The following is a 21,915-nucleotide window of genomic DNA, read 5'->3' as shown; positions in this document are numbered from 1 at the left end:
GTGCTAGCAGTGACGTCTTAGGTTTGTGTGAGGGCAAGAGGAAAGTAAGGGATAGCACTCTTGCAGGAGTTGTGGGAATGTGTGAAAGAGTGTAAGGAAGTGAGCCTGGCATTGTTGTGAGTGGGGTTGAAGATGGATTACAAGAGGTGGATGATGATAAGTGCATTTACACCTAAAAGTGAGAAGAATGAGGAAGGGGGTCGAATGTTTAGGAGCTGAGTGAATGTGTTAGCAATTTTGATGTAAAGGATCGAGTATGAGTATGATGGGTGTTATGAATCTAAGTATGGGTGATGTGGTAGTTAAAGATGTAACTCAAGGGCATAGGATACCCAGTGTAGAAGAGAATAGTGAAAAGTCTGTAGAGTTGTGTGCTAAAAAAGGACTGGTGGTTGGGAAAAACCACATTTAAAAAGGTGGACCTATATGAATTTATTTGAAGGGGGGTTCATGGTAAATGGACATTAGTGGACATTATTGGACTATGTATGAGTTGACAGGCTTGTTGAAGAGACTTGTGGATGTAAATGTGCTCAGAGGACCAGCTGGTGGAGTGTCTTATCACTTCCTAGTTAAGGTAAGGATGAAAGGCTGCAGGGGCTTCAGGAAAAGAGGAAATGATATGGGTGGAAGGAGGGTGGTGAAAGTGAGATAGCTTGGATAAAAGGAATGTGTAAGGAGACACCAGGAGAAATTAGGTAAGAAATGAGAGTAAATACATAAATAGGGAGTAGGTGATGAACGGAGATGTTTGGGAAACATTGTAAATATATAAATAGGGAAGTAGGTGATGAACAGATGTTAGGGAAACATTGCTTACATGTGTGAAAGGGGTATATGGCATGTGGGTAATGAGATGTGGGCATGTAAGAAATGGAAGTGAGTGATGTGATAAGGAAGTCAAGATGTTAGTGAAAGAAAGGAAGAGTTGTATGGACATCCCTGCCAGGAAGGAGTGTGAATCACAGGAATGTGAACAAAAGAAAAGGCAACATGTCAAAAGGAAGGTGCAGGGGGCTGAAAAGGAGGGCAAATGAAAATTGGGATGAGAGAGGAGTGGCAGACCTTGGGGAGAATGAGAAAATGTCTTTGAAATAAATGAATAGTGTGAAGAGAACAAGAGAACAAAGGGGAGAATCAGTGAAGGGAGCAGAAGAGGTAGTGGTAAAAGACAAGGAAGAGGTGAAGAGGTGGTTTGAATATTGTGAAGGACTTTGAATGTGTTAGATGATAGGGTAGCAGATGTGTGATGATTTGGATGTGGAAACTTGCGAAGTAAGAGTCATGGCGAGTGATTGGCTGGGCTTTAACTGAAAGGAAGGAACTTAAAGCTAACCAAGTGAAATTTTAAGTTTAAACTGGTAGTTATCCCTTGGGATAGGGGATAAAGAATACTGCCATGCATCCCCTGCATGTCATAGGTGACTAAAAGGGGTGGGAACGGGAGGCATTTGAAATCCTTCCTCTTCTATTGCTTTCCTATAAAAGGAAGAGAGGAAGGAGTTGAGTGAAGATTCTCCTCTAAGGCTGTCATTTGTTCCTCAAGCTATTTGCATACTGTGGGTAATAGCAATCATGTATGAGGGAAAAGATAATTTTTGTAGTGTTAGATTCACTGGGGATTTTTGGTTACTGGTAGTTCTCAGATTACAGTAGTGACCTACAGGCTTATATAAGGTTGTTGAATTCCTGAACACATATAAGAGGACCTTTTTTTTTAGGTGAACCATAGCACAAAGAATTTGGGAAAGGAATCCTCATTGACTGTGGGGTTGGGTACTGATATAAAGTATAACCTATCTCTTAGCTGAAAACTTTACTATGACAGTAAACTTTACAATGACTGAGTAAAGATCAGGATGCTTTATTCTTGACGAAAGATTTTGATTAGTGAGCCATTTAATTGAAGGCCAACCTTTTCAAGCTCATGTATGGAAAAGATAATGAATGTGAAAAAGAATTGATGTTGCCATCTACTGGTCAAAATAGAAATTAGAAGGTCATGACATGGTAGGTTCAGAGGATGATGAGACAGTGGTGTAAAGTGACTGACAAGGAGTTGAGGGGTAGTGTTTATGACATTCTTTCACATCTGGGAAGGAAATTCTGACCATAGATAAGTATATGATGGCTAAAATTGCATCCATGGTCTCTTTTAGTCTTGAAAGTGGTTCTCTGCCAACTGAAGGAAAGACAGGTTAATGCGGGAAATGGCGAATAGTATGAAAAAAAAAATGAGGCTTTTCAGTATAATTTTGCAGTGGAATACTAAAGAATACATGACCTTGTATAATAAGTTGTCATTTGAAAAATCTATAGAGATTTTTTTCTTTTGATATACAGAACTCCAGTGAATAGTTCTTGTAGCACATATAACAAACCAGTATTTTGCATAAAACATATCCTTGTCCATGTGTTATGAAATGATATGATATCATTTAGGTAGTCTTGAGCTCAATATGGTCTTATCTGTCCTAGTTTGAAAGAGCTTAATGGCTTGTGAATTTATATGTAAAGTAGACCATGATGTATATCGAGTTACTATTGCAGATGATATTATTTTTCAGGTTACCTTGTTGTTGGCAGCGGCGGTGGACAAGTGAAAATCTTTTATTGTCAGTTCATCAAAAATTCTGTTCTTCTGAGAGACTTAGGCGATACTTGTGACAGTAATGACAGGTAGGGGATATCACACTGTGTTGTGCTTTCTTTTTTTCATCTATTTATCAGAAGCCATTACTTCAGGCAAAGAAAATAGATGAATTTATAAGCTAAACTCTCATTTGTCCTTCACCAAAGTCATTCTCGCTTAGAATTATGAAAGCTGCATTGTAAACATTGCAACAGACAAACACATGACAAAATATACCATAGCCATGCTTTATGTATTCAGAAAACATAACTGTAATGTATCCCTCTTCTGTAGGTATTATATGATTACTGTGTGGCCATTAGCAACTTAGGGGTGGGCCATTTTGATAACTGTTTCTTTCCAGTGAAGGTAAAAGGTGTGCATGGAGTAGAGTGAATTGGAATGATGAGGTATATTGGGGTCAGTTTACTGTCGATGGACTTAACCAGGGCATGTGAAACGTCTGGGGTAAACTATGGAAAGGTCTCTGTGGCTTGGATGTGGATAGAGAGCTGTGGTTTTGTTGCATTGCACATGACAGCTCATTTGTGGATATGAACTGATGTGGCTTTTCTTCATTTGTTTCCTGGCGCTACCTCACTGACGCAGGGGAAGTTGATCAGGTGTGAGGGGGATTCTAAAAGAGATTGTACTGTAAACCTTCAATTTAATGGACCCTGATATAATGGATTTTAGATTTAATGGACAAATAATGATACAGTACTTTAATCAATAGTAATTTGAAAGATTCTAAAAGATTAAAAAATCTCAAAAGTCGCACCATGTGCATTTCATATTGCACTTGTTTTTGGTAGCATGGGATAGACTCACTTTGTTTCAAGCTATCATGTGGTCAGGTTGTATAAGAGTGTTTCTGTTATTTCAGTTTTGTAACTTTATTTATTGGATAATTTTTCAATCCTTACCATTCAGATTGGCATCAAGTGATTGTAGGAGGTGCAATAAAAGCAGGTAGTCCGTCCTCACCTTATTGTAAAGAAGTATCCTTTCACAGGAGAAGGGTGGCATCACCTCTATTTTAGTCTGACTCCTGTCTCTAACTGTCCGGCGAGCCGCAAGTGTTCCCATGCTGGCAGGTAACTGCCGCCCAACTATTTTACCACCTACTTAACCCTGCAACCCCCTCATGAGATTTTGGTAACTAAATGTGACATTTTGTTACAACAAAAACAAAAACAAAACTGAATACAAGAAAAAAAATGAAATTAGAATTCAGCAAGGCATAAGGCAAATATTCGCACAAATCACTGCTCAGCAACAATGAACTTCCTTTATATGCAAGCAGAAAAAAAATGCATAACAAATTAGTGTGTTCACTCTTCACAGGAGCCACCACAAACATTATCTTGCAAGTGTGTAGGGCAGTGTCTTGCGTGGTGAAGGCACCACCGCCTGAGGCTTTGTGTCACCACAACTGGGAGTGAAGCTGCTGCTGGTGGGTACTCCCTTTGAACCATGGGTATCATGGGGATTGGTGAAACCCAGGGGCATAGTTGACATCAGTTTTGCAAAGACAGGCAGCCACTGCTGTCCAGCTTCACTTAGTATTGTCTATATGGTTTCACCTCACTACCATGTCCGACCTGTCCCACATCTTCAAAGTGATGTCCTGCACAAAGGCAGGGAGGATGTCCACAGACAACTGGGGCAACATAGCAGCATCACATGCTGGGCTGCTCCCTGTTTCACAGCGCAGTTCTCCATCACCGCTTTATCAGATAATGTTGCCGGGGCACTGGGACACCATCTCGCAGCTGCCTTTCTGCTACCAGCTGTGTGGACGACTTATCTCCCTTTCTTGAGGGGGTGTTGAGATATTAGAGCATAGCCTGAATTGCTTTGCTGTTGTACAGGCAACCTTCAACACCCATGTTGCCCTTCTACACCCATTTGGCTGCCTTTACCGCTGCTTCAGCACATCCATTGGACTGGGGGAAGTGGGCCAAGGAGATGCAGGCCAAGATTTCCCATTTTTTTTGTAAAAAACAACCATCTCCTTGCTGTCTAGATTGATTCCTTGTCCAAGGCGATTTCCTTGGGTGCTCTCCGTCTCCTGAAGATGAGCAGCCTTGCCATAACTTGGGGTATTCCTGCATAGGTTCGAATCCCACTCACTGCTTCATGTAAGAGGTGCAATGAAAGCAGTGAGTCTGTCCTCACTTTATCATAAAAAAGTATCCTTTTACAGGAGAGGGGTGGTATCACCTCTATCTCAGTCTGACTCCCACCTCCAACTGCCTGGCAAGTGTTCCCAAGCTGCCGGGTGCCCACTGCCCAACTATCATACCACACACTAGAACCTACATTGATAGAGGAGTGAAAAGAAAGTGTGTGAACTTAAATGTGGCACAGTGATAAGTTACATCCGATGAAAAGGAATTTCGGCATTAACAGACACCCTTCTCCCGTATTAGTCCATTAACTTGAGGGTTTACTGTATATATTATATATATTCCCTGGGGATAGGGGAGAAAGAATACTTCCCACGTATTCCCTGCATGTCGTAGAAGGCAACTAAAAGGGGAGGGAGCGGGGGGCTGGAAATCCTCCCCTCTCGTTTTTTTTTAATTTTCCAAAAGAAGGAACAGAGAATTGGGCCAGGTGAGGATATTCCCACAAAGGCCCACTCCTCTGTTCTTAACGCTACCTCGCTAATGCGGGAAATGGCGAATAGTTTGAAAGAAAGAAAGAAATTTTTTTATTATTTTTTATCACTTAATTGCTGTCTTCCATGTTAGTGAACTAGCTTAAGAAAACAGATGAAAGAATGGCCCAACCCACCCACATACACATATATATACATAAACTCCCACACACGCACATATACATACCTATACATTTCAACATATACATACATATACATACACAGATATATACATATATACACATGTACATATTCATACTTTCTGCCTTCATCATTCCCATCACCACCCCGTCACACAGTAAGTAGCACCCCCCCTCCCCCTGCGTCCACGTGAGGTAGCGGGATTATATATTTATTTATATTTGTTTTGCTTTGTCGCTGTCTCCTGCTTTTGCAAGGTAGCGCAAGGAAACAGACGAAAGAAATGGCCCAACCCCCCCATACACATTTATATCAATACACGTCCACGCACGCAAATATACATACCTATACATCTCAATGTACACATATATATACACACACACAGACACATACATATATACCCATGCACACAATTCACACTGTCTGCCTTTATTCATTCCCATCACCACCTCGCCACACATGGAATACCATCCCCCTCCCCCCTCATGTGTGCGAGATAGCGCTATGAAAAGACAACAAAGGCCCCATTCGTTCACACTCAGTCTCTAGCTGTCATGCAATAATGCCCGAAACCACAGCTCCCTTTCCACATCCAGGCCCCACACAACTTTCCATGGTTTACCCCAGACGCTTTACATGCCCTGATTCAATCCACTGACAGCACGTCAACCCCGGTATACCACATCGATCCAATTCACTCTATTCCTTGCCCGCCTTTCACCCTCCTGCATGTTCAGGCCCCGATCACTCAAAATCTTTTTCACTCCATCTTTCCACCTAAAATTTGGTCTCCCACTTCTCCTCATTCCCTCCACCTATGACACATATATCCTCTTGGTCAATCTTTCCTCACTCATTCTCTCCATGTGACCCAACAAATTCAAAACACCCTCTTCTGCTCATTCAACAACACTCTTTTTATTACCACACATCTCTCTTACCCTATTATTACTTACTCGATCGAACCACCTCACACCACATATTGTCCTCAAAGATCTCATTCCCAGCAAATCCACCCTCCTCCACACAACTCTATCTATCTATCTATCTATCTATCTATATATATAGTGAAAGCTTTGCAGAAGATGAAAGCCGGCAAGGCAGCAGGTTTGGATGGTATTGCAGTGGAATTTATTAAAAAAGGGGGTGACTGTATTGTTGACTGGTTGGTAAGGTTATTTAATGTATGTATGACTCATGGTGAGGTGCCTGAGGATTGGCGGAATGCGTGCATAGTGCCATTGTACAAAGACAAAGGGGATAAGAGTGAGTGCTCAAATTACAGAGGTATAAGTTTGTTGAGTATTCCTGGTAAATTATATGGGAGGGTATTGATTGAGAGGGTGAAGGCATGTACAGAGCATCAGATTGGGGAAGAGCAGTGTGGTTTCAGAAGTGGTAGAGGATGTGTGGATCAGGTGTTTGCTTTGAGGAATGTATGTGAGAAATACTTAGAAAAGCAAATGGATTTGTATGTAGCATTTATGGATCTGGAGAAGGCATATGATAGAGTTGATAGAGATGCTCTGTGGAAGGTATTAAGAATATATGGTGTGGGAGGAAAGTTGTTAGAAGCAGTGAAAAGTTTTTATCGAGGATGTAAGGCATGTGTACGTGTAGGAAGAGAGGAAAGTGATTGGTTCTCAGTGAATGTAGGTTTGCGGCAGGGGTGTGTGATGTCTCCATGGTTGTTTAATTTGTTTATGGATGGGGTTGTTAGGGAGGTAAATGCAAGAGTTTTGGAAAGAGGGGCAAGTATGAAGTCTGTTGGGGATGAGAGAGCTTGGGAAGTGAGTCAGTTGTTGTTCGCTGATGATACAGCGCTGGTGGCTGATTCATGTGAGAAACTGCAGAAGCTGGTGACTGAGTTTGGTAAAGTGTGTGGAAGAAGAAAGTTAAGAGTAAATGTGAATAAGAGCAAGGTTATTAGGTACAGTAGGGTTGAGGGTCAAGTCAATTGGGAGGTGAGTTTGAATGGAGAAAAACTGGAGGAAGTGAAGTGTTTTAGATATCTGGGAGTGGATCTGGCAGCGGATGGAACCATGGAAGCGGAAGTGGATCATAGGGTGGGGGAGGGGGCGAAAATTCTGGGGGCCTTGAAGAATGTGTGGAAGTCGAGAACATTATCTCGGAAAGCAAAAATGGGTATGTTTGAAGGAATAGTGGTTCCAACAATGTTGTATGGTTGCGAGGCGTGGGCTATGGATAGAGTTGTGCGCAGGAGGATGGATGTGCTGGAAATGAGATGTTTGAGGACAATGTGTGGTGTGAGGTGGTTTGATCGAGTGAGTAATGTAAGGGTAAGAGAGATGTGTGGAAATAAAAAGAGCGTGGTTGAGAGAGCAGAAGAGGGTGTTTTGAAGTGGTTTGGGCACATGGAGAGGATGAGTGAGGAAAGTTTGACCAAGAGGATATATGTGTCGGAGGTGGAGGGAGCAAGGAGAAGAGGGAGACCAAATTGGAGGTGGAAAGATGGAGTGAAAAAGATTTTGTGTGATCGGGGCCTGAACATGCAGGAGGGTGAAAGGAGGGCAAGGAATAGAGTGAATTGGAGCGATGTGGTATACCGGGGTTGATGTGCTGTCAGTGGATGGAATCAAGGCATGTGAAGCGTCTGGGGTAAACCATGGAAAGCTGTGTAGGTATGTATATTTGCGTGTGTGGACGTATGTATATACATGTGTATGGGGGGGTTGGGCCATTTCTTTCGTCTGTTTCCTTGCGCTACCTCGCAAATGCGGGAGACAGCGACAGAGTATAAAAAAAAAATATATATATATATATATATATATATATATTTTTTTTTTTTGACGCTGTCTCCCGCGTTTGCCAGGGAGCGCAAGGAAACAGATGAAAGAAATGGCCCAACCCACCCCCATACACCTGTATATACATACGTCCACACACGCAAATATACATACCTACACAGCTTTCCATGGTTTACCCCAGACGCTCCACATGCCCTGATTCAATCCACTGACAGCACGTCAACCCCGGTATACCACATCGCTCCAATTCACTCTATTCCTTGCCCTCCTTTCACCCTCCTGCATGTTCAGGCCCCGATCACACAAAATCTTTTTCACTCCATCTTTCCACCTCCAATTTGGTCTCCCTCTTCTCCTCGTTCCCTCCACCTCCGACACATATATCCTCTTGGTCAACCTTTCCTCACTCATTCTCTCCATGTGCCCAAACCATTTCAAAACACCCTCTTCTGCTCTCTCAACCACGCTCTTTTTATTTCCACACATCTCTCTTACCCTTACGTTACTTACTCGATCAAACCACCTCACACCACACATTGTCCTCAAACATCTCATTTCCAGCACATCCATCCTCCTGCGCACAACTCAATCCATAGCCCACGCCTCGCAACCATACAACATTGTTGGAACCACTATTCCTTCAAACATACCCATTTTTGCTTTCCGAGATAATGTTCTCGACTTCCACACATTCTTCAAGGCTCCCAGAATTTTCGCCCCCTCCCCCACCCTATGATCCACTTCCGCTTCCATGGTTCCATCCACTGCCAGATCCACTCCCAGATATCTAAAACACTTTACTTCCTCCAGTTTTTCTCGATTCAAACTCACCTCCCAATTGACTTGACCCTCAACCCTTCTGTACCTAATAACCTTGCTCTTATTCACATTTACTCTTAACTTTCTTCTTTCACACACTTTACCAAACTCAGTCACCAGCTTCTGCAGTTTCTCACATGAATCAGCCACCAGCGCTGTATCATCAGCGAACAACAACTGACTCACTTCCCAAGCTCTCTCATCCCCAACAGACTTCATACTTGCCCCTCTTTCCAAAACTCTTGCATTCACCTCCCTAACAACCCCATCCATAAACAAATTAAACAACCATGGAGACATCACACACTCCTGCCGCAAACCTTTTTTCACTGAGAACCAATTACTTTCCTCTCTTCCTACACGTACACATGCCTTACATCCTCGATAAATATATATATATATATATATATATATATATATATATATATATATATATATATATCTTTTTATTTTCTTTCTTTCAAACTATTCGCCATTTCCCGCATTAGCGAGGTAGCGTTAAGAACAGAGGACTGGGCCTTGAGGGAATACCCTCACCTGGCCCAATTCTCTGTTCCTTCTTTTGGAAAATTAAAAAAAAAACGAGAGGGGAGGATTTCCAGTCCCCCGCTCCCTCCCCTTTTAGTCGCCTTCTACGACACGCAGGGAATACGTGGGAAGTATTCTTTCTCCCCTATCCCCAGGGATAATATATATATATATATATATATATATATATATATATATATATATATATATATGTTTGAGGACAATGTGTGGTGTGAGGTGGTTTGATCGAGTGAGTAACGTAAGGGTAAGAGAGATGTGTGGAAATAAAAAGAGCGTGGTTGAGAGAGCAGAAGAGGGTGTTTTGAAGTGGTTTGGGCACATGGAGAGGATGAGTGAGGAAAGATTGACCAAGAGGATATATGTGTCAGAGGTGGAGGGAGCAAGAAGAAGAGGGAGACCAAATTGGAGGTGGAAAGATGGAGTGAAAAAGATTTTGTGTGATCGGGGCCTGAACATGCAGGAGGGTGAAAGGAGGGCAAGGAATAGAGTGAATTGGAGCGATGTGGTATACCGGGGTTGACGTGCTGTCAGTGGATTGAATCAAGGCATGTGAAGCGTCTGGGGTAAACCATGGAAAGCTGTGTAGGTATGTATATTTGCGTGTGTGGATGTGTGTATATACATGTGTATGGGGGGGGGTTGGGCCATTTCTTTCGTCTGTTTCCTTGCGCTACCTCGGAAACGCGGGAGACAGCGACAAAGTATAAAAAAAAAAAATATATATATATATATATATATATATATATATATAGATAGATAGATATATATATATATATATATATATATATATATATAGATAGATAGATAGATAGATAGATAGAGTTGTGTGGAGGAGGGTGGATTTGCTGGGAATGAGATGCTTGAGGACAATATGTGGTGTGAGGTGGTTCGATCGAGTAAATAATAATAGGGTAAGAGAGATGTGTGGTAATAAAAAGAGTGTTGTTGAGAGAGCAGAAGAGGGTGTTTTGAATTTGTTGGGTCACATGGAGAGAATGAGTGAGGAAAGATTGACCAAGAGGATATATGTGTCATAGGTGGAGGGAATGAGGAGAAGTGGGAGACCAAATTGGAGGTGGGAAGATGAAGTGAAAAAGATTTTGAGTATTCAGGGCCTGAACATGCAGGAGGGTGAAAGGTGTGCAAGGAATAGGGTGAATTGGAATGATGTGGTATACCGGGGTCAATGTACTTTCAGTGGATTGAACCAGGGTGTGTGAAGTGTCTGGGGTAAACCATGGAAAGTTCTGTGGGGCCTGGATGTGGAAAGGGAGCTGTGGTTTCAGTGCATTATATATGACAGCTAGAGACTGAGTGTGAACGAATGTGGCCTTTGTTGTCTTTTCCTTGCGCTACCTCGCGCACATGCGGGTGGAGCGGGTTGTTATTTCATGTGTGGCGGGTTGGCAATGGGAATGAATAAAGGCAGACAGTATGAATTATGTACATGTGTATATATGTTGTATATATATATATATATATGTCTGTGTGTGTATATATATATATATGTATATGTTGAGATGTATAGGTATGTATATTTGTGTGTGGACGTGTATGTATATACATGTGTATGTGGGCCATTCTTTCATCTGTTTCCTTGTGCTACCTCGCTAATGCGGGAGACAGCGACAAAGCAAAATAAATAGATAGATAAATATATTCCCTGCGTATCATAGAAGGTGACTAAAGGGGATGGGAGCGGGGGGCTAGAAACCCTCCCCTCATATTTTAACTTTCTAAAAGGGAAAACAGAGGAAGGAGTCACGCGGGGAGTGCTCATCCTCCTTGAAGGCTCAGATTGGGGCATCTAAATGTGTGTGGATGTATCGAAGATGAGAAAAGGAGAAATAGGTAGCATGTTTGAGGAAGCTCAAGGGTAAAGAAGAGTAATTCAGGAATGTCTTGGAGGTAAAGTCAGGGGTTGGTGAGAGGACAAGAGTAAAGGAAGGAGTAACAATACTTCTGAAGCAGGAGTTGTGGAGCTTGTGATAGAGTGTAAGAAAGTAAACTCTAGATTGATATGTTTAAAACTGAAAGTGGATGGAGAGAGATGGGTGTTTGTTGGTGCCTATGCACCTGGTCCTGAGAGGCAAGTGTTTTGGGAGCAGCTGAGTGGGTGTGTTAGCAGCTTTGATGCACTAGACCGGGTTATAGTGATGGATGATTTGAAACCAAAGGTGAGCAATGTGGCAGTTGAGGGCATAATTGATGTACATGGGATGTTCAGTGTTGTAAATGGGAATGATGAAGAGCTTGTAGATTTGTTTGCTGAAAATGGACTGGTGATTGGGAATGCCTGGTTTAAAAAGAGAGATATAGGTAAGTATACATATGTAAGTAGGAGAGATGGCCAGAAAGTGTTATTGGATTACATGTTAATTGACAGGAGCATGAAAGAGAGACTTTTGGATATTCAGGTGCTGAGATGTGCAACTGGTGGGATGTCTGATCATTATCCTATGGAGGCGAAGGTGAAGATTTGTAGAGGTTTTTAGAAAAGAAGAGAGAATGTGGAGGTGAAGAGAGTGGTGAGAGTAAGTGAGCTTATAAAGGAGACTTGCTTGAGGAAGTACCAGGAGAGATTGAGTGCACAATGGAAAAAGATGAAAGCAAATGACATAAGTGGAGTGGGGGAGGATTGGGATGTATTTAGGGAAGCAATGATGGATTGTGCAAAAGATGCCTGTGGCATGAGAAAGGTGGGAGGTGGGCAGATTAGGAAGGGTAGTGAGTGGTGGGATGAAGAAGTAAGATTATTAGTGAAAGAGAAGAGAGAGGCATCTGGACAATTTTTGCAGGGAAGTAGCATGAATGACAGGGAAATATATAAAAGAAAGAGGCAGGAGGTCAAGAGAAAGGTACAAGAGGTAAAAAAGAGGGCAAAAGAGAGTTGGGGTGAGAGAGTATCATTAAATTTTAGGGAGAGTAAAAAGATGTTTTAGAAGGAGGTAAATAATGTGCGTAAGACAAGAGAACAAATGGGAACATTGGTGAAGGGGGCTAATAGGGGGTAATAACCAGTAGTGGTGAAGTGAGAAGATGGAGTGAGTATTTTGATGGTTTGTTGAGTGTGTTCGATGATAGAGTGGCAGATATAGGGTGTTTTGGTTGAGGTGGTGTGCAAAGTGAGAGGACCAGGGAGAATGATTTGGTAAACAGAGATGAGCTAGTGAAAGTTTTGCAGAAGATGAAAGCTGGCAAGGCATCAGGTTTGGATGGTATTGCAGTGGAATTTACTAAAAAAGGGGGTGACTGTGCTGTTGACTGGTTGTTTTGGATATTTAGTGTATGTATGGATCATGGTGAGGTGCCTGAGGATTGGCAGAATGCATGCATAGTGTCATTGTACAAAGGCAAAGGGGATAAAAGTGAGTGTTCAAATCACAGAGGTATAAGTTTGCTGAGTATTCTTGGGAAATTTTATGGAAGGGTATTGATTGAGAGGGTAAAGGCATGTACAGAGCATCAGATTGGGGAAGAGCAGTGTGGTTTCAGAAGTGGTAGAGGATGTGTGGACCATTTGTCCCCTACATTTATGAAGTTCATGTATCTATGAAAGAGTAATTCAAAACTTATCCTTTTTCTGCAATAAATTTTTTACACAAGAACCATGTACTGTAAAGGTACACCTGACAGTGGAAACATTGCTGTTCACTTGAGTAACCATGTAGAACAGGTCTTTCTACATGTTTCAGTGGTAAGAATGTGATTTTTGTCTTTGACCTCTTTTGATGGTCAAATAAAGCTTGATGTTTACTTATTGTATATGCTTTTATGCTAAAGGCTCCAGTCATGGAAAGAAATTCTCATCGTGGACAGGCCTTCAGTGAAGCATGAAATGATACCTATGGGTAACTGCAATTAGATTTTGCTAAGGTGGCATGGGCTAGTGCATTACCCTCACCACTTCATTTTTATATTGATAAACAGTTTCTCACGGTTACCTTGCCTTATCTCCTCACTTGCGTTGCTTGATGGATGACGCTATTGTTTTTAGCAGCTACTCCTCCAGCGTAGTGTGCTATTGTAGGTTCATCCAGTAATGTCGTCAACCATGAGTCTAATCTTCTTTGAATGTTTCTTTAATCACTTCTTAAAATTCTTCAATTGCCTGGTATTCATTAGATAATCACTCCAACTTCCTTGTTGGCTATTTATGTATCTCTTGAGCGGGTATGTATTCAGGAATTTTTCCTAACTTAATGGTTTCATATTATCCTTGTATGGGTACTCTCAGGTTCAGAATATTAGATATTATTCCCTGTTTATTGCCTGGCATTTGATATTATATATCATTCCTTTCAGTGTTCAAGATTGTAGAGCTCCAATTCTTTTAGTCATTCATGGTAATTCATATGCTCCATTTCATATATCTTACTAGTGAAATGCTTCAAAATTTTCTTATTCCTGTTTAGTTTAGTCTCTTTGATTGGTGACCATACAACAAAGCAATATTCAAGTTTACTTACTGTATACACATTAAACATCTTTATCATTGTGCATCTCTTGTTGCAAGTATTCTTAATATTTCACTCATTATTTGATTTGAAAGTGTTATCTTTTCAATGTTTTCTTGGAATTCAAATTTTTCATTGATATTTACTCCCAAATCTCTAATATTTACTTTATTCTGTGTTGCATTGCCTGTAGGGCCTCTGTATATAGGCACTGCAATAGCATTAGCTGTCCCATGGTTAATATGTTCAAACTTGTCTTCATTAGATCCCATTCAGTTCTCATCTGCCCATCTTTAGTCATTATCCAGTTGCTTTGATGTTCTTCTTAGTCCTCCACATTCTCTCTCTCGCATAACTTACTCTTATGTTAGCTAAAATACATCTGACTACACTCTCTCTTACTTCTTTATCTATGTCTGAGATCATGATTACAGAGAGTATTGTAGCTAGAATTGTTCCTTGCAGTACCCCAGACAGTACATCTTTTTACTAAAGAAATACTTAGAAAAGTAGAAATGAGAACAGTGGAAGAGTTTTTGAAGAGATAACCTACTTGGTGGTGGGGCACTCCAGCAGCCAGGTCTTGGAAGCAAAAACCAGAGTAATAACTATAAAAGAGGAAAAGTGAACCAACATTTCAGCGTAAGGCAAGTCGGTCAAATTTTGAAATTAGCCTGGAGAATGTATGTTGGGCCACTTTTGACTCAACTCTGCAATCAAGGATTCAGAGCTAAAAGCACCCTAGGTGTGAGAGCATTACTCCACACAAGAACAGATCAATCTTTTGTGTAAATGGAGCAATTGCTCAGAGGAAAATGAATTTTAGCAACTAAACAGAACTTCCAGTTTCTTAGATGCAGACTAAGCTATTTCTGTGATGTGGGGGTATCCATGAGAGAGTGGATGTTACAGTAATAACACATATGTTCATTAAGTCAAGAAGTGGAATTACAAAACTGTTAAAGGTGAGAGGAAAGTTGTGAGTAATTTTCAATGGAGAGATGAATAGAAACTGGGCTTTACCCATTTTAAACTTGGACAGAGTACATCAATGAGGTAGACAAAATCTGGTCAAGTCTGAGTTTATTGTAGAAGTTGTGGAGATGAGATGCAAATTAAGTGAGAGAAAGGGCAGAATTGAAGGGTGTGGAGGAATGCAGTGATGAGTTGTTACCATATGAGTGATAGATGAAAGGAGAAAAAGTGTAGGGGACTGGATATAACCTTGAGGGACACCGCTGTTGATAGAGAACGGAGTGGGAGGCTAACCTATCAACAACCACAGAGATAGCACAGCTGGAGAGGAAAGCAGTGAGGGAGGGGAGCCAAAAGAAGGGAGCTTAGACATGAGACCCTGATGCTGTACCCTGTCAAAAGCTTTGGCTATGTCGAGAGCAACTACATAGGATTTCTCAAAATCTTTCAAGGATGATGGCCAGACAATAATTTTGGAAAGAATATTACCAATGGACCTCACCTTATGGAAGGCATACTGGTAAGTTTCAAGATGTCTAAGGATATGGGAGTTGAAGGATTCAAAGAATTTGGAAATGGTAGATGTCAAAACACCAGAACACTACTTCAAGGGGTTAGAACAATCACCCTTCTTAGGGATGAGATGTACCAAAGCATGCCTCCAAGAAGAAGGAAAGTTTTGGTTTTCAAACAAAACAAATGAGCTAGCATAGGGGCAAGTTTAGAGGCACACTCTTTCAGGACATAGGGATGGATACTATGAGGACCATAAACTTTGCATGTGTCCAGAGAGAAGAGCTTTTAGGACAGTCCAAAAAGAGATTACAGGGAGGGGCATAAAATTAGGGGGTCAAGGAATGTTATAGTCATTCAAGGCAGAATTAGGGGAGAAATGGAAATCAAAGAGAGAGTTGCTTTGTCTTTTGGAAAGACAACTATAGTATTGTCAGAACAGAAAAGTGAAGGAAAGGTAAAGCGTCTGAAGTTGTTAGCGAGGTCCATAGGTAAATACCAGGAAGACCTATCAGTGGATGAGAAGCAAAAGTTTTTGCTCTTCCTTTAAATAAAAGAATGCTTTGCCCCACAGGTGCTGTACTTGCCATAGTTATGGGTAGTGATAATTGGTGAATGGGAGCCAGAGGAAGGAGAGTTTTTCTAAGCCTAATATGCTTGATCCCTTGTCTGAATAGCCTCAGAACAGGAATGGTTGAACCGAGGAGTAGAAGAAGAGGTCGTTGTGGAAGAATAGGGGATAAATACTTCCATTTCCCCAACAACAGCCTCTTCTATGCATCTGTTGGAGACAGAAGCATTACACATATGAGATGATGATTTACCCAAGGAAAATCAGAAAAGAAAATTTTGTAAGTTGTTCTAGCCAGCTTCATAGTTTTGTTAAGATGGTCAATTTTAAAGGATTTTGAAAGATTTCTTGTTATTGGTAAGCTGTACTGATAACACTTCTAAATGCTTAACTTTTCTCCAACAGGCTGCGAGTTAACCATATTCATCTATCACATGTGTGTGATGATCAGTATGTGTTGCTTCTAGCAAAACACAACATCATGCTGGCCACAACTATCAACTTGGCTGTGGATTACCTCACAGTGAAATGTACTGCTTACAGCCATATTGGAAAATTGGCAATTTCAGGTATGCCATCATCAAGATGTGAGTTGGTTGATGTGACTTACTGGTAATTTACATTCATAATTGATCTGGAAATCGCTTGATTTTTAACCTGAGTGGATCTCGGAGTACAGTAGTAAAGTTTTACCAGAGCCTGTCACAGAAAAGGTGGACTCATCACTTCACAAGACACTTCTGAACTTCACTGTATCCCACACTATTAATTTCTTGCTAAAATTGAGTCCCTTCTTTTGCCAATGAGTTACGAACAGATAGAGATGCAGCCTGCAGCTCCAGAACTTAAGAACTTCGTGAAAGCAATGTTTCAATGTCGTAGTGACACATTATTGAGCAGTCTAGAGTTTTGTCTTTTATTTTTTTCTGCACTTAGGTTTGAATATGCATCTACTTGATGATTAAGAACATTCAGGATACATGGAAAGATTCTTTTAGCCTTTCCAGGGCGTTAAAATGGGTTGGTGTATCAGTGCTGCTGCTATCCTTAAATTTCTTCACCCATCATTGTGTTAATCTTAAGCTCACTTGTAATATTAGGAATTTTCTTAAGTGGCTTATTTTCCATGGAAAATGCAACTATAGAAGCTATTTTTTCACTTGTAAGGTGAGTATATCTGATCATAGGAGGTGTTAAAGGTAGAAAGAAAAAACTGTCATTTATCCAGTAATTACTTTCTAATCATTCAGAGTAGAACAGAAAGCACGATACTAATTAACCCCACTTGATGGTAATTTCATATGGGTAATTAGGATGAATATGAAAACAGAGCTTCAACCACTTGAAAAGTGTGTAATTTCTTGGTGTTGAAGAACCATATGTTTATTTTGTAAACGTTTAGTTTATATTTAGCTATGAACAGCATTTCTAAGACATAGAAAAGACCTTCACAACCATCAGTCCCATGGTAGAAACAGTCTTGTAATAAGCATTACAGTACCATAAGCTCTGCTAACTGAAGATTAAGGGATGATAATTCTCTGGTTAATAGATTAAGTTACAAGGAGTATCTTCAAAAAACAATAATTTTCAAGGAAGCTAAGAGAGCACATTAAATAAAGTATGTGGATCCTTTGCCCTGCCTTGTTAATCTGGTCATCAAGTAAATGAGCCTTCTGCAGTAGGTGATATTCTTGCAGGAATTTTCTCATCAGTGTCCAGTGTCCCCAGATATTTATGGGAATTTCAGGAAATTAGACAGAGAGAGGCCCTCCCTATCTGTGTCCTCTAGTTAAGAAGAGGACTATGTTGAGCCATTTTACATAAAGGAAATGATGTAAGATCTGTCTGACACTAAACCTACTGCTCCATGGGAGGATGAAATGCACGATGATATGTTAAAACATTTTGCTGAAGCCTGCATAAAATTCTTGTTATATTTGTTTACCCTAATATGGATGCATACTGTACTCCTTTGTAGTTAGATGTCCCTTTTTCTTGCCATTCTTTAGCTGGGTAAAGATCCTATCATCAGTTATTTTTGCAAACTTTTTTTTTTCTTTTTCATACTATTCGCCATTTCCCACATTAGCGAGGTAGTGTTAAGAACAGAGGACTGGGCCTTTGAGGGAATATCCTCACCTGGCCCCCTTCTCTGCTCCTTCTTTTGAAAAATAAAAAAAAAAATGAGAGGGGATGATTTCCAGCTCCCTGCTCCCTTCCCTTTTAGTCGCCTTCTACGACACACAGGGAATACGTGGGAAGTATTCTTTCTCCCCTATCCCCCAGAGATAATCCCCAGGGATTTTTGCAAACTAATGGAAAAAATTATTAATAAGGTATTGGTGTGGTACCTTCAAAGAAACAATTGTATTACTCCATTCCAATATGGTTTTTGAATGTTTCAGTTTAACATAGACCCCATGGTATGAATATCAGTAGACATTTAGAAAGGATTTTCTGATCATCATCATACAATAGCTATGCCATTTGGTTTTGAGAAAGCTTAAGAATACTCTGTGGAGATACGTTATCCTTAGGCGATTATAGAAAATGGACCTTCAGTGTAGACTGCTGAGGTTTATTCAACAGTTATTAAAAGACAGAAAATTAAAGGAAAGGGTTGGTTGCAAGTATTCAATAGAATTTCCAGAGGAAGAAGGTGTGCAGCAGGATAGTGTGTTTAGTTTGAACTTCATTACCACTTGTAGTAGTGTTGTAATGCTTTCCCAGGGGATGTTGAATTATCCTCTTTTTTGGTGATTTATTTATTTATTGTACATATCTGAAGTTGCGTGAGATATTTGCAAGTGGCTGATGATAAGATTACTGACTAAGGAGATAACTCTGGTTTTAATTTCTCTGAACTTTTCTGCATGTATTACTTAAAAGCATTCTCACTCCATATGAAAAGGAGGCAAATGGTTTGGCCCTAAATTGTAATAGTAGATAGACTTTGACCTCTTATATAAGAAACCTTTAAAGTAACAAAGTTACTAAACATTTGAATGTAGTGTCTCATTACTCCGAGGAAGCAGATAAGAAAACCATGCTAAAGTTATATGATTAATTGTGCAGACCTGATATATTTGTTGGTCACTGAGAGCATTTTGAAAATGGATGACATCATCCTTGTTGTCTAACAATATACTCGGGAGCATTCAGATATTTTGAGTTTGAAAGCATATATACAAATTCCAGCAAGCTATGTTGGAATTTAAGGCTCAAAGAACTCGGCTTAAAGTATCTTTTTAAGCTTAACATGTACCATTTAAAAACCCAACAAATAGATATGGTTTTGCTGCAGAGTGAAATATCATTCTTGATCTGCATCTAAAGTTTCAAAACTTTTTGAAATAAGAAGAAAAAATGCCATTAAAGAGTGGTTTAGATTTGAGCATAATTCGAGAAGCAGGTTTTGCTTGATTCCCTCCTTGGAAGGTTCTTGAGATCAACTTTGCAGTGACTAGATGAAAACAACCATAAGTAACATTTGTTTTGTAATAACATAAAGTAAATTCCTTCACCATGATACTATTCATAACTGCAGAATACAGTATATTTATGATGACTCAGAATATGATGAAAGTTTAGGCTTTGCCATAGTCACAGTTGCTGGAAAAGAATCTCATGTAGCAAGATTACCAAGAGAATTTTCCATATATACTGCCAAACAGTATGTTATTCAGGGTACACTTATATTGACTGAACAGTCTTTCAAAGAGAAATGTAGAATCTACTTCACAAAGTGCTTGAAAGCCTTATAACACGATACTCCAGTGCATCCCATTATTCAAAAAGTCTGAGACGCGATTGTAAAAACTCATTCAAAGTTTAAAGGTATAGAATTTTGCTGGTATCCTAGACAGTTTGGCATCAGCAATGATAAGATAGCTGATGGTGAGATTAAAGCAGCAGTGTCAAATAATCATTATATGAAAGCTATACCCCACAATGGTTTTATGAGCTGAGTGAAAAATTACATTGTATTTAAATAGCATGCTAGATGGGACTTGAAAGCCCAAAAGAATAACAAACTACAGAGGATAGAGAAAAGTTTTGAAGTATGGAATTTCCTCTTCAACACATATTGTCATTTGAGACTTCTTTGTGAAGTGATGATTGAAATGCCATGTTGACCCATGGTAACTTAATGGAGAGGAGACCTGCCCCAGTATGTGACACATACTATTGCAGTATTGCTTTAGAACATGTGCTAATGGAGTAACAAAAACATAGGAGTCTCATGGTCAAATATGAAATATATATATATATATATGTATATATATATATATATATATATATATATATATATATATATATATATATATAGTAGCAATTGAAGGAGGAAAAGTATTAAAGAAATTTAAGACAATGTTAACATAGTGTGATGAATGTTTTAAAGGAACACAAAATGTAAGATTTCATATGAACAGCTTTAAGTTTTTCGATGTTCTTTTCATGTTGAAAAGTGGTGAATAAGCATTAGGCTGTAGCACTTTAAAGTCCACAAATTCATATCAGTTCTTAATATTCAGCTTAGATTTTTTTGTTACTCCCCATTCCTGTTAAGATAGAAAATAATCACAGAGTGCAGAGCACAGACTGTTTAGCTATAGGAAGTTAGTTTCTGGTATTGCAATACTAAAGGCAGAAATCAAGATTTTATAATTTCAAGATCACAAGGTAGATTATATTGTTCTCTTACTTATTGCACCCTGATTTCAGTTATAGTTAACATATAACCTCTTTGGATAGTGGAATATTCCAGTTGCTGGTAGGTTTACAAAATCAGTAGTAAGAGTAACAGGATATATATACAAATGTGTTTCTGTTCTTTTCTAGTCACAAATATCCTTGAAGAACCCAGTAATCTGATACTGTTTGAATTTCTTTGTAAGTGTGAATAAGAGCAAGTTTATTAGGTTCAGTAGGGTTGAGGGACAAGTAAATTGGGATGTAAGTTTGAATGGAGAAAAATTGGAGAAAGTGCAGTGATTTAGATATCTGGGAGTGGACTTAGCAGCAAATGGAACCATGGAAGCAGAAGTGAGTCACAGGGTGTGGGAGGGGGCAAAGGTTCTGGGAGCAATGAAGAATGTGTGGAAGGAGAGAATATTATCTCGGAGAGCAAAAATGGATATGTTTGAAGGAATAATGGTTTCAACAATACTCTTTGGTTGCAAGGCATAAGATATAGATAGGGTTGTATGGAGGAGGGTGGATATGTTGGAAATGAAGTGTTTGAGGACAATACATGGTGTAAAGTGGTTTGATCGAGTAAGTAATGAAAGGGTAAGAGAGTTGTGTGGAAATGAAAAGAGTGTGGTTGAGAGAGCGGAAGAGGGTGTTGAAATGGTTTGAACATATGGAGAGAATGAGTGAGGAAAGATTGACAAAGGGGATATGTATGTCAGAGGTGGAGGGAACAAGAAGAGGGAGACCAAACTGGAGGTGGAAGGATGGAGTGAAAAAGATTTTGAGTGATCGGGGCCTGAACATACAAGAGGGTGAGAGGCATGCAAGGAATAGAGTGAATTGGAACAATTGGTGGTATACTGGGGTCGACGTGTGGTCACTGGACTGAACCAGGGCATGTGAAATGTCTGTGGTAAACCATGGAAAGGTCTGTGGGGCCTGGATGTGGATAAGGAACCGTATTTTCAGTGCATTACACATGACCGGTAGAGACTGAGTTTGAATGAATGTGGCCATTTTTGTCTGTTTTCCTGGCACTTCCTCACTGAAGCAGGGGTTAGTAATGCTGTTTCCTGTGGGAGGGATAGTGCCAGGAATGGATGAAGGCAAGCAAGTATGAATATGTA

At 40.0% G+C, this 21,915-nt stretch overlaps 1 protein-coding gene across 1 annotated transcript in view; it reads left to right on the top strand.

Moving 5' to 3' along the window:
- Positions 1–21,915, top strand: part of LOC139765440 (general transcription factor 3C polypeptide 4-like) — a 145,160-nt gene that overhangs the window by 61,212 nt on the left and 62,033 nt on the right. Inside the window, exons 7-9 of the mRNA XM_071692811.1 lie at positions 2,568–2,679; positions 16,197–16,334; positions 16,496–16,659. Of these exons, the coding sequence (XP_071548912.1) occupies positions 2,568–2,679; positions 16,197–16,334; positions 16,496–16,659 (414 nt within the window). The remainder of the gene's footprint in view (positions 1–2,567; positions 2,680–16,196; positions 16,335–16,495; positions 16,660–21,915) is intronic.

The sequence above is a fragment of the Panulirus ornatus genome, chromosome 55 (genome assembly GCF_036320965.1).
Source record: "Panulirus ornatus isolate Po-2019 chromosome 55, ASM3632096v1, whole genome shotgun sequence".
NCBI classification, from domain to species: Eukaryota; Metazoa; Arthropoda; class Malacostraca; order Decapoda; family Palinuridae; genus Panulirus; species Panulirus ornatus.
This window is presented reverse-complemented; position numbering and strand designations above follow the sequence as displayed.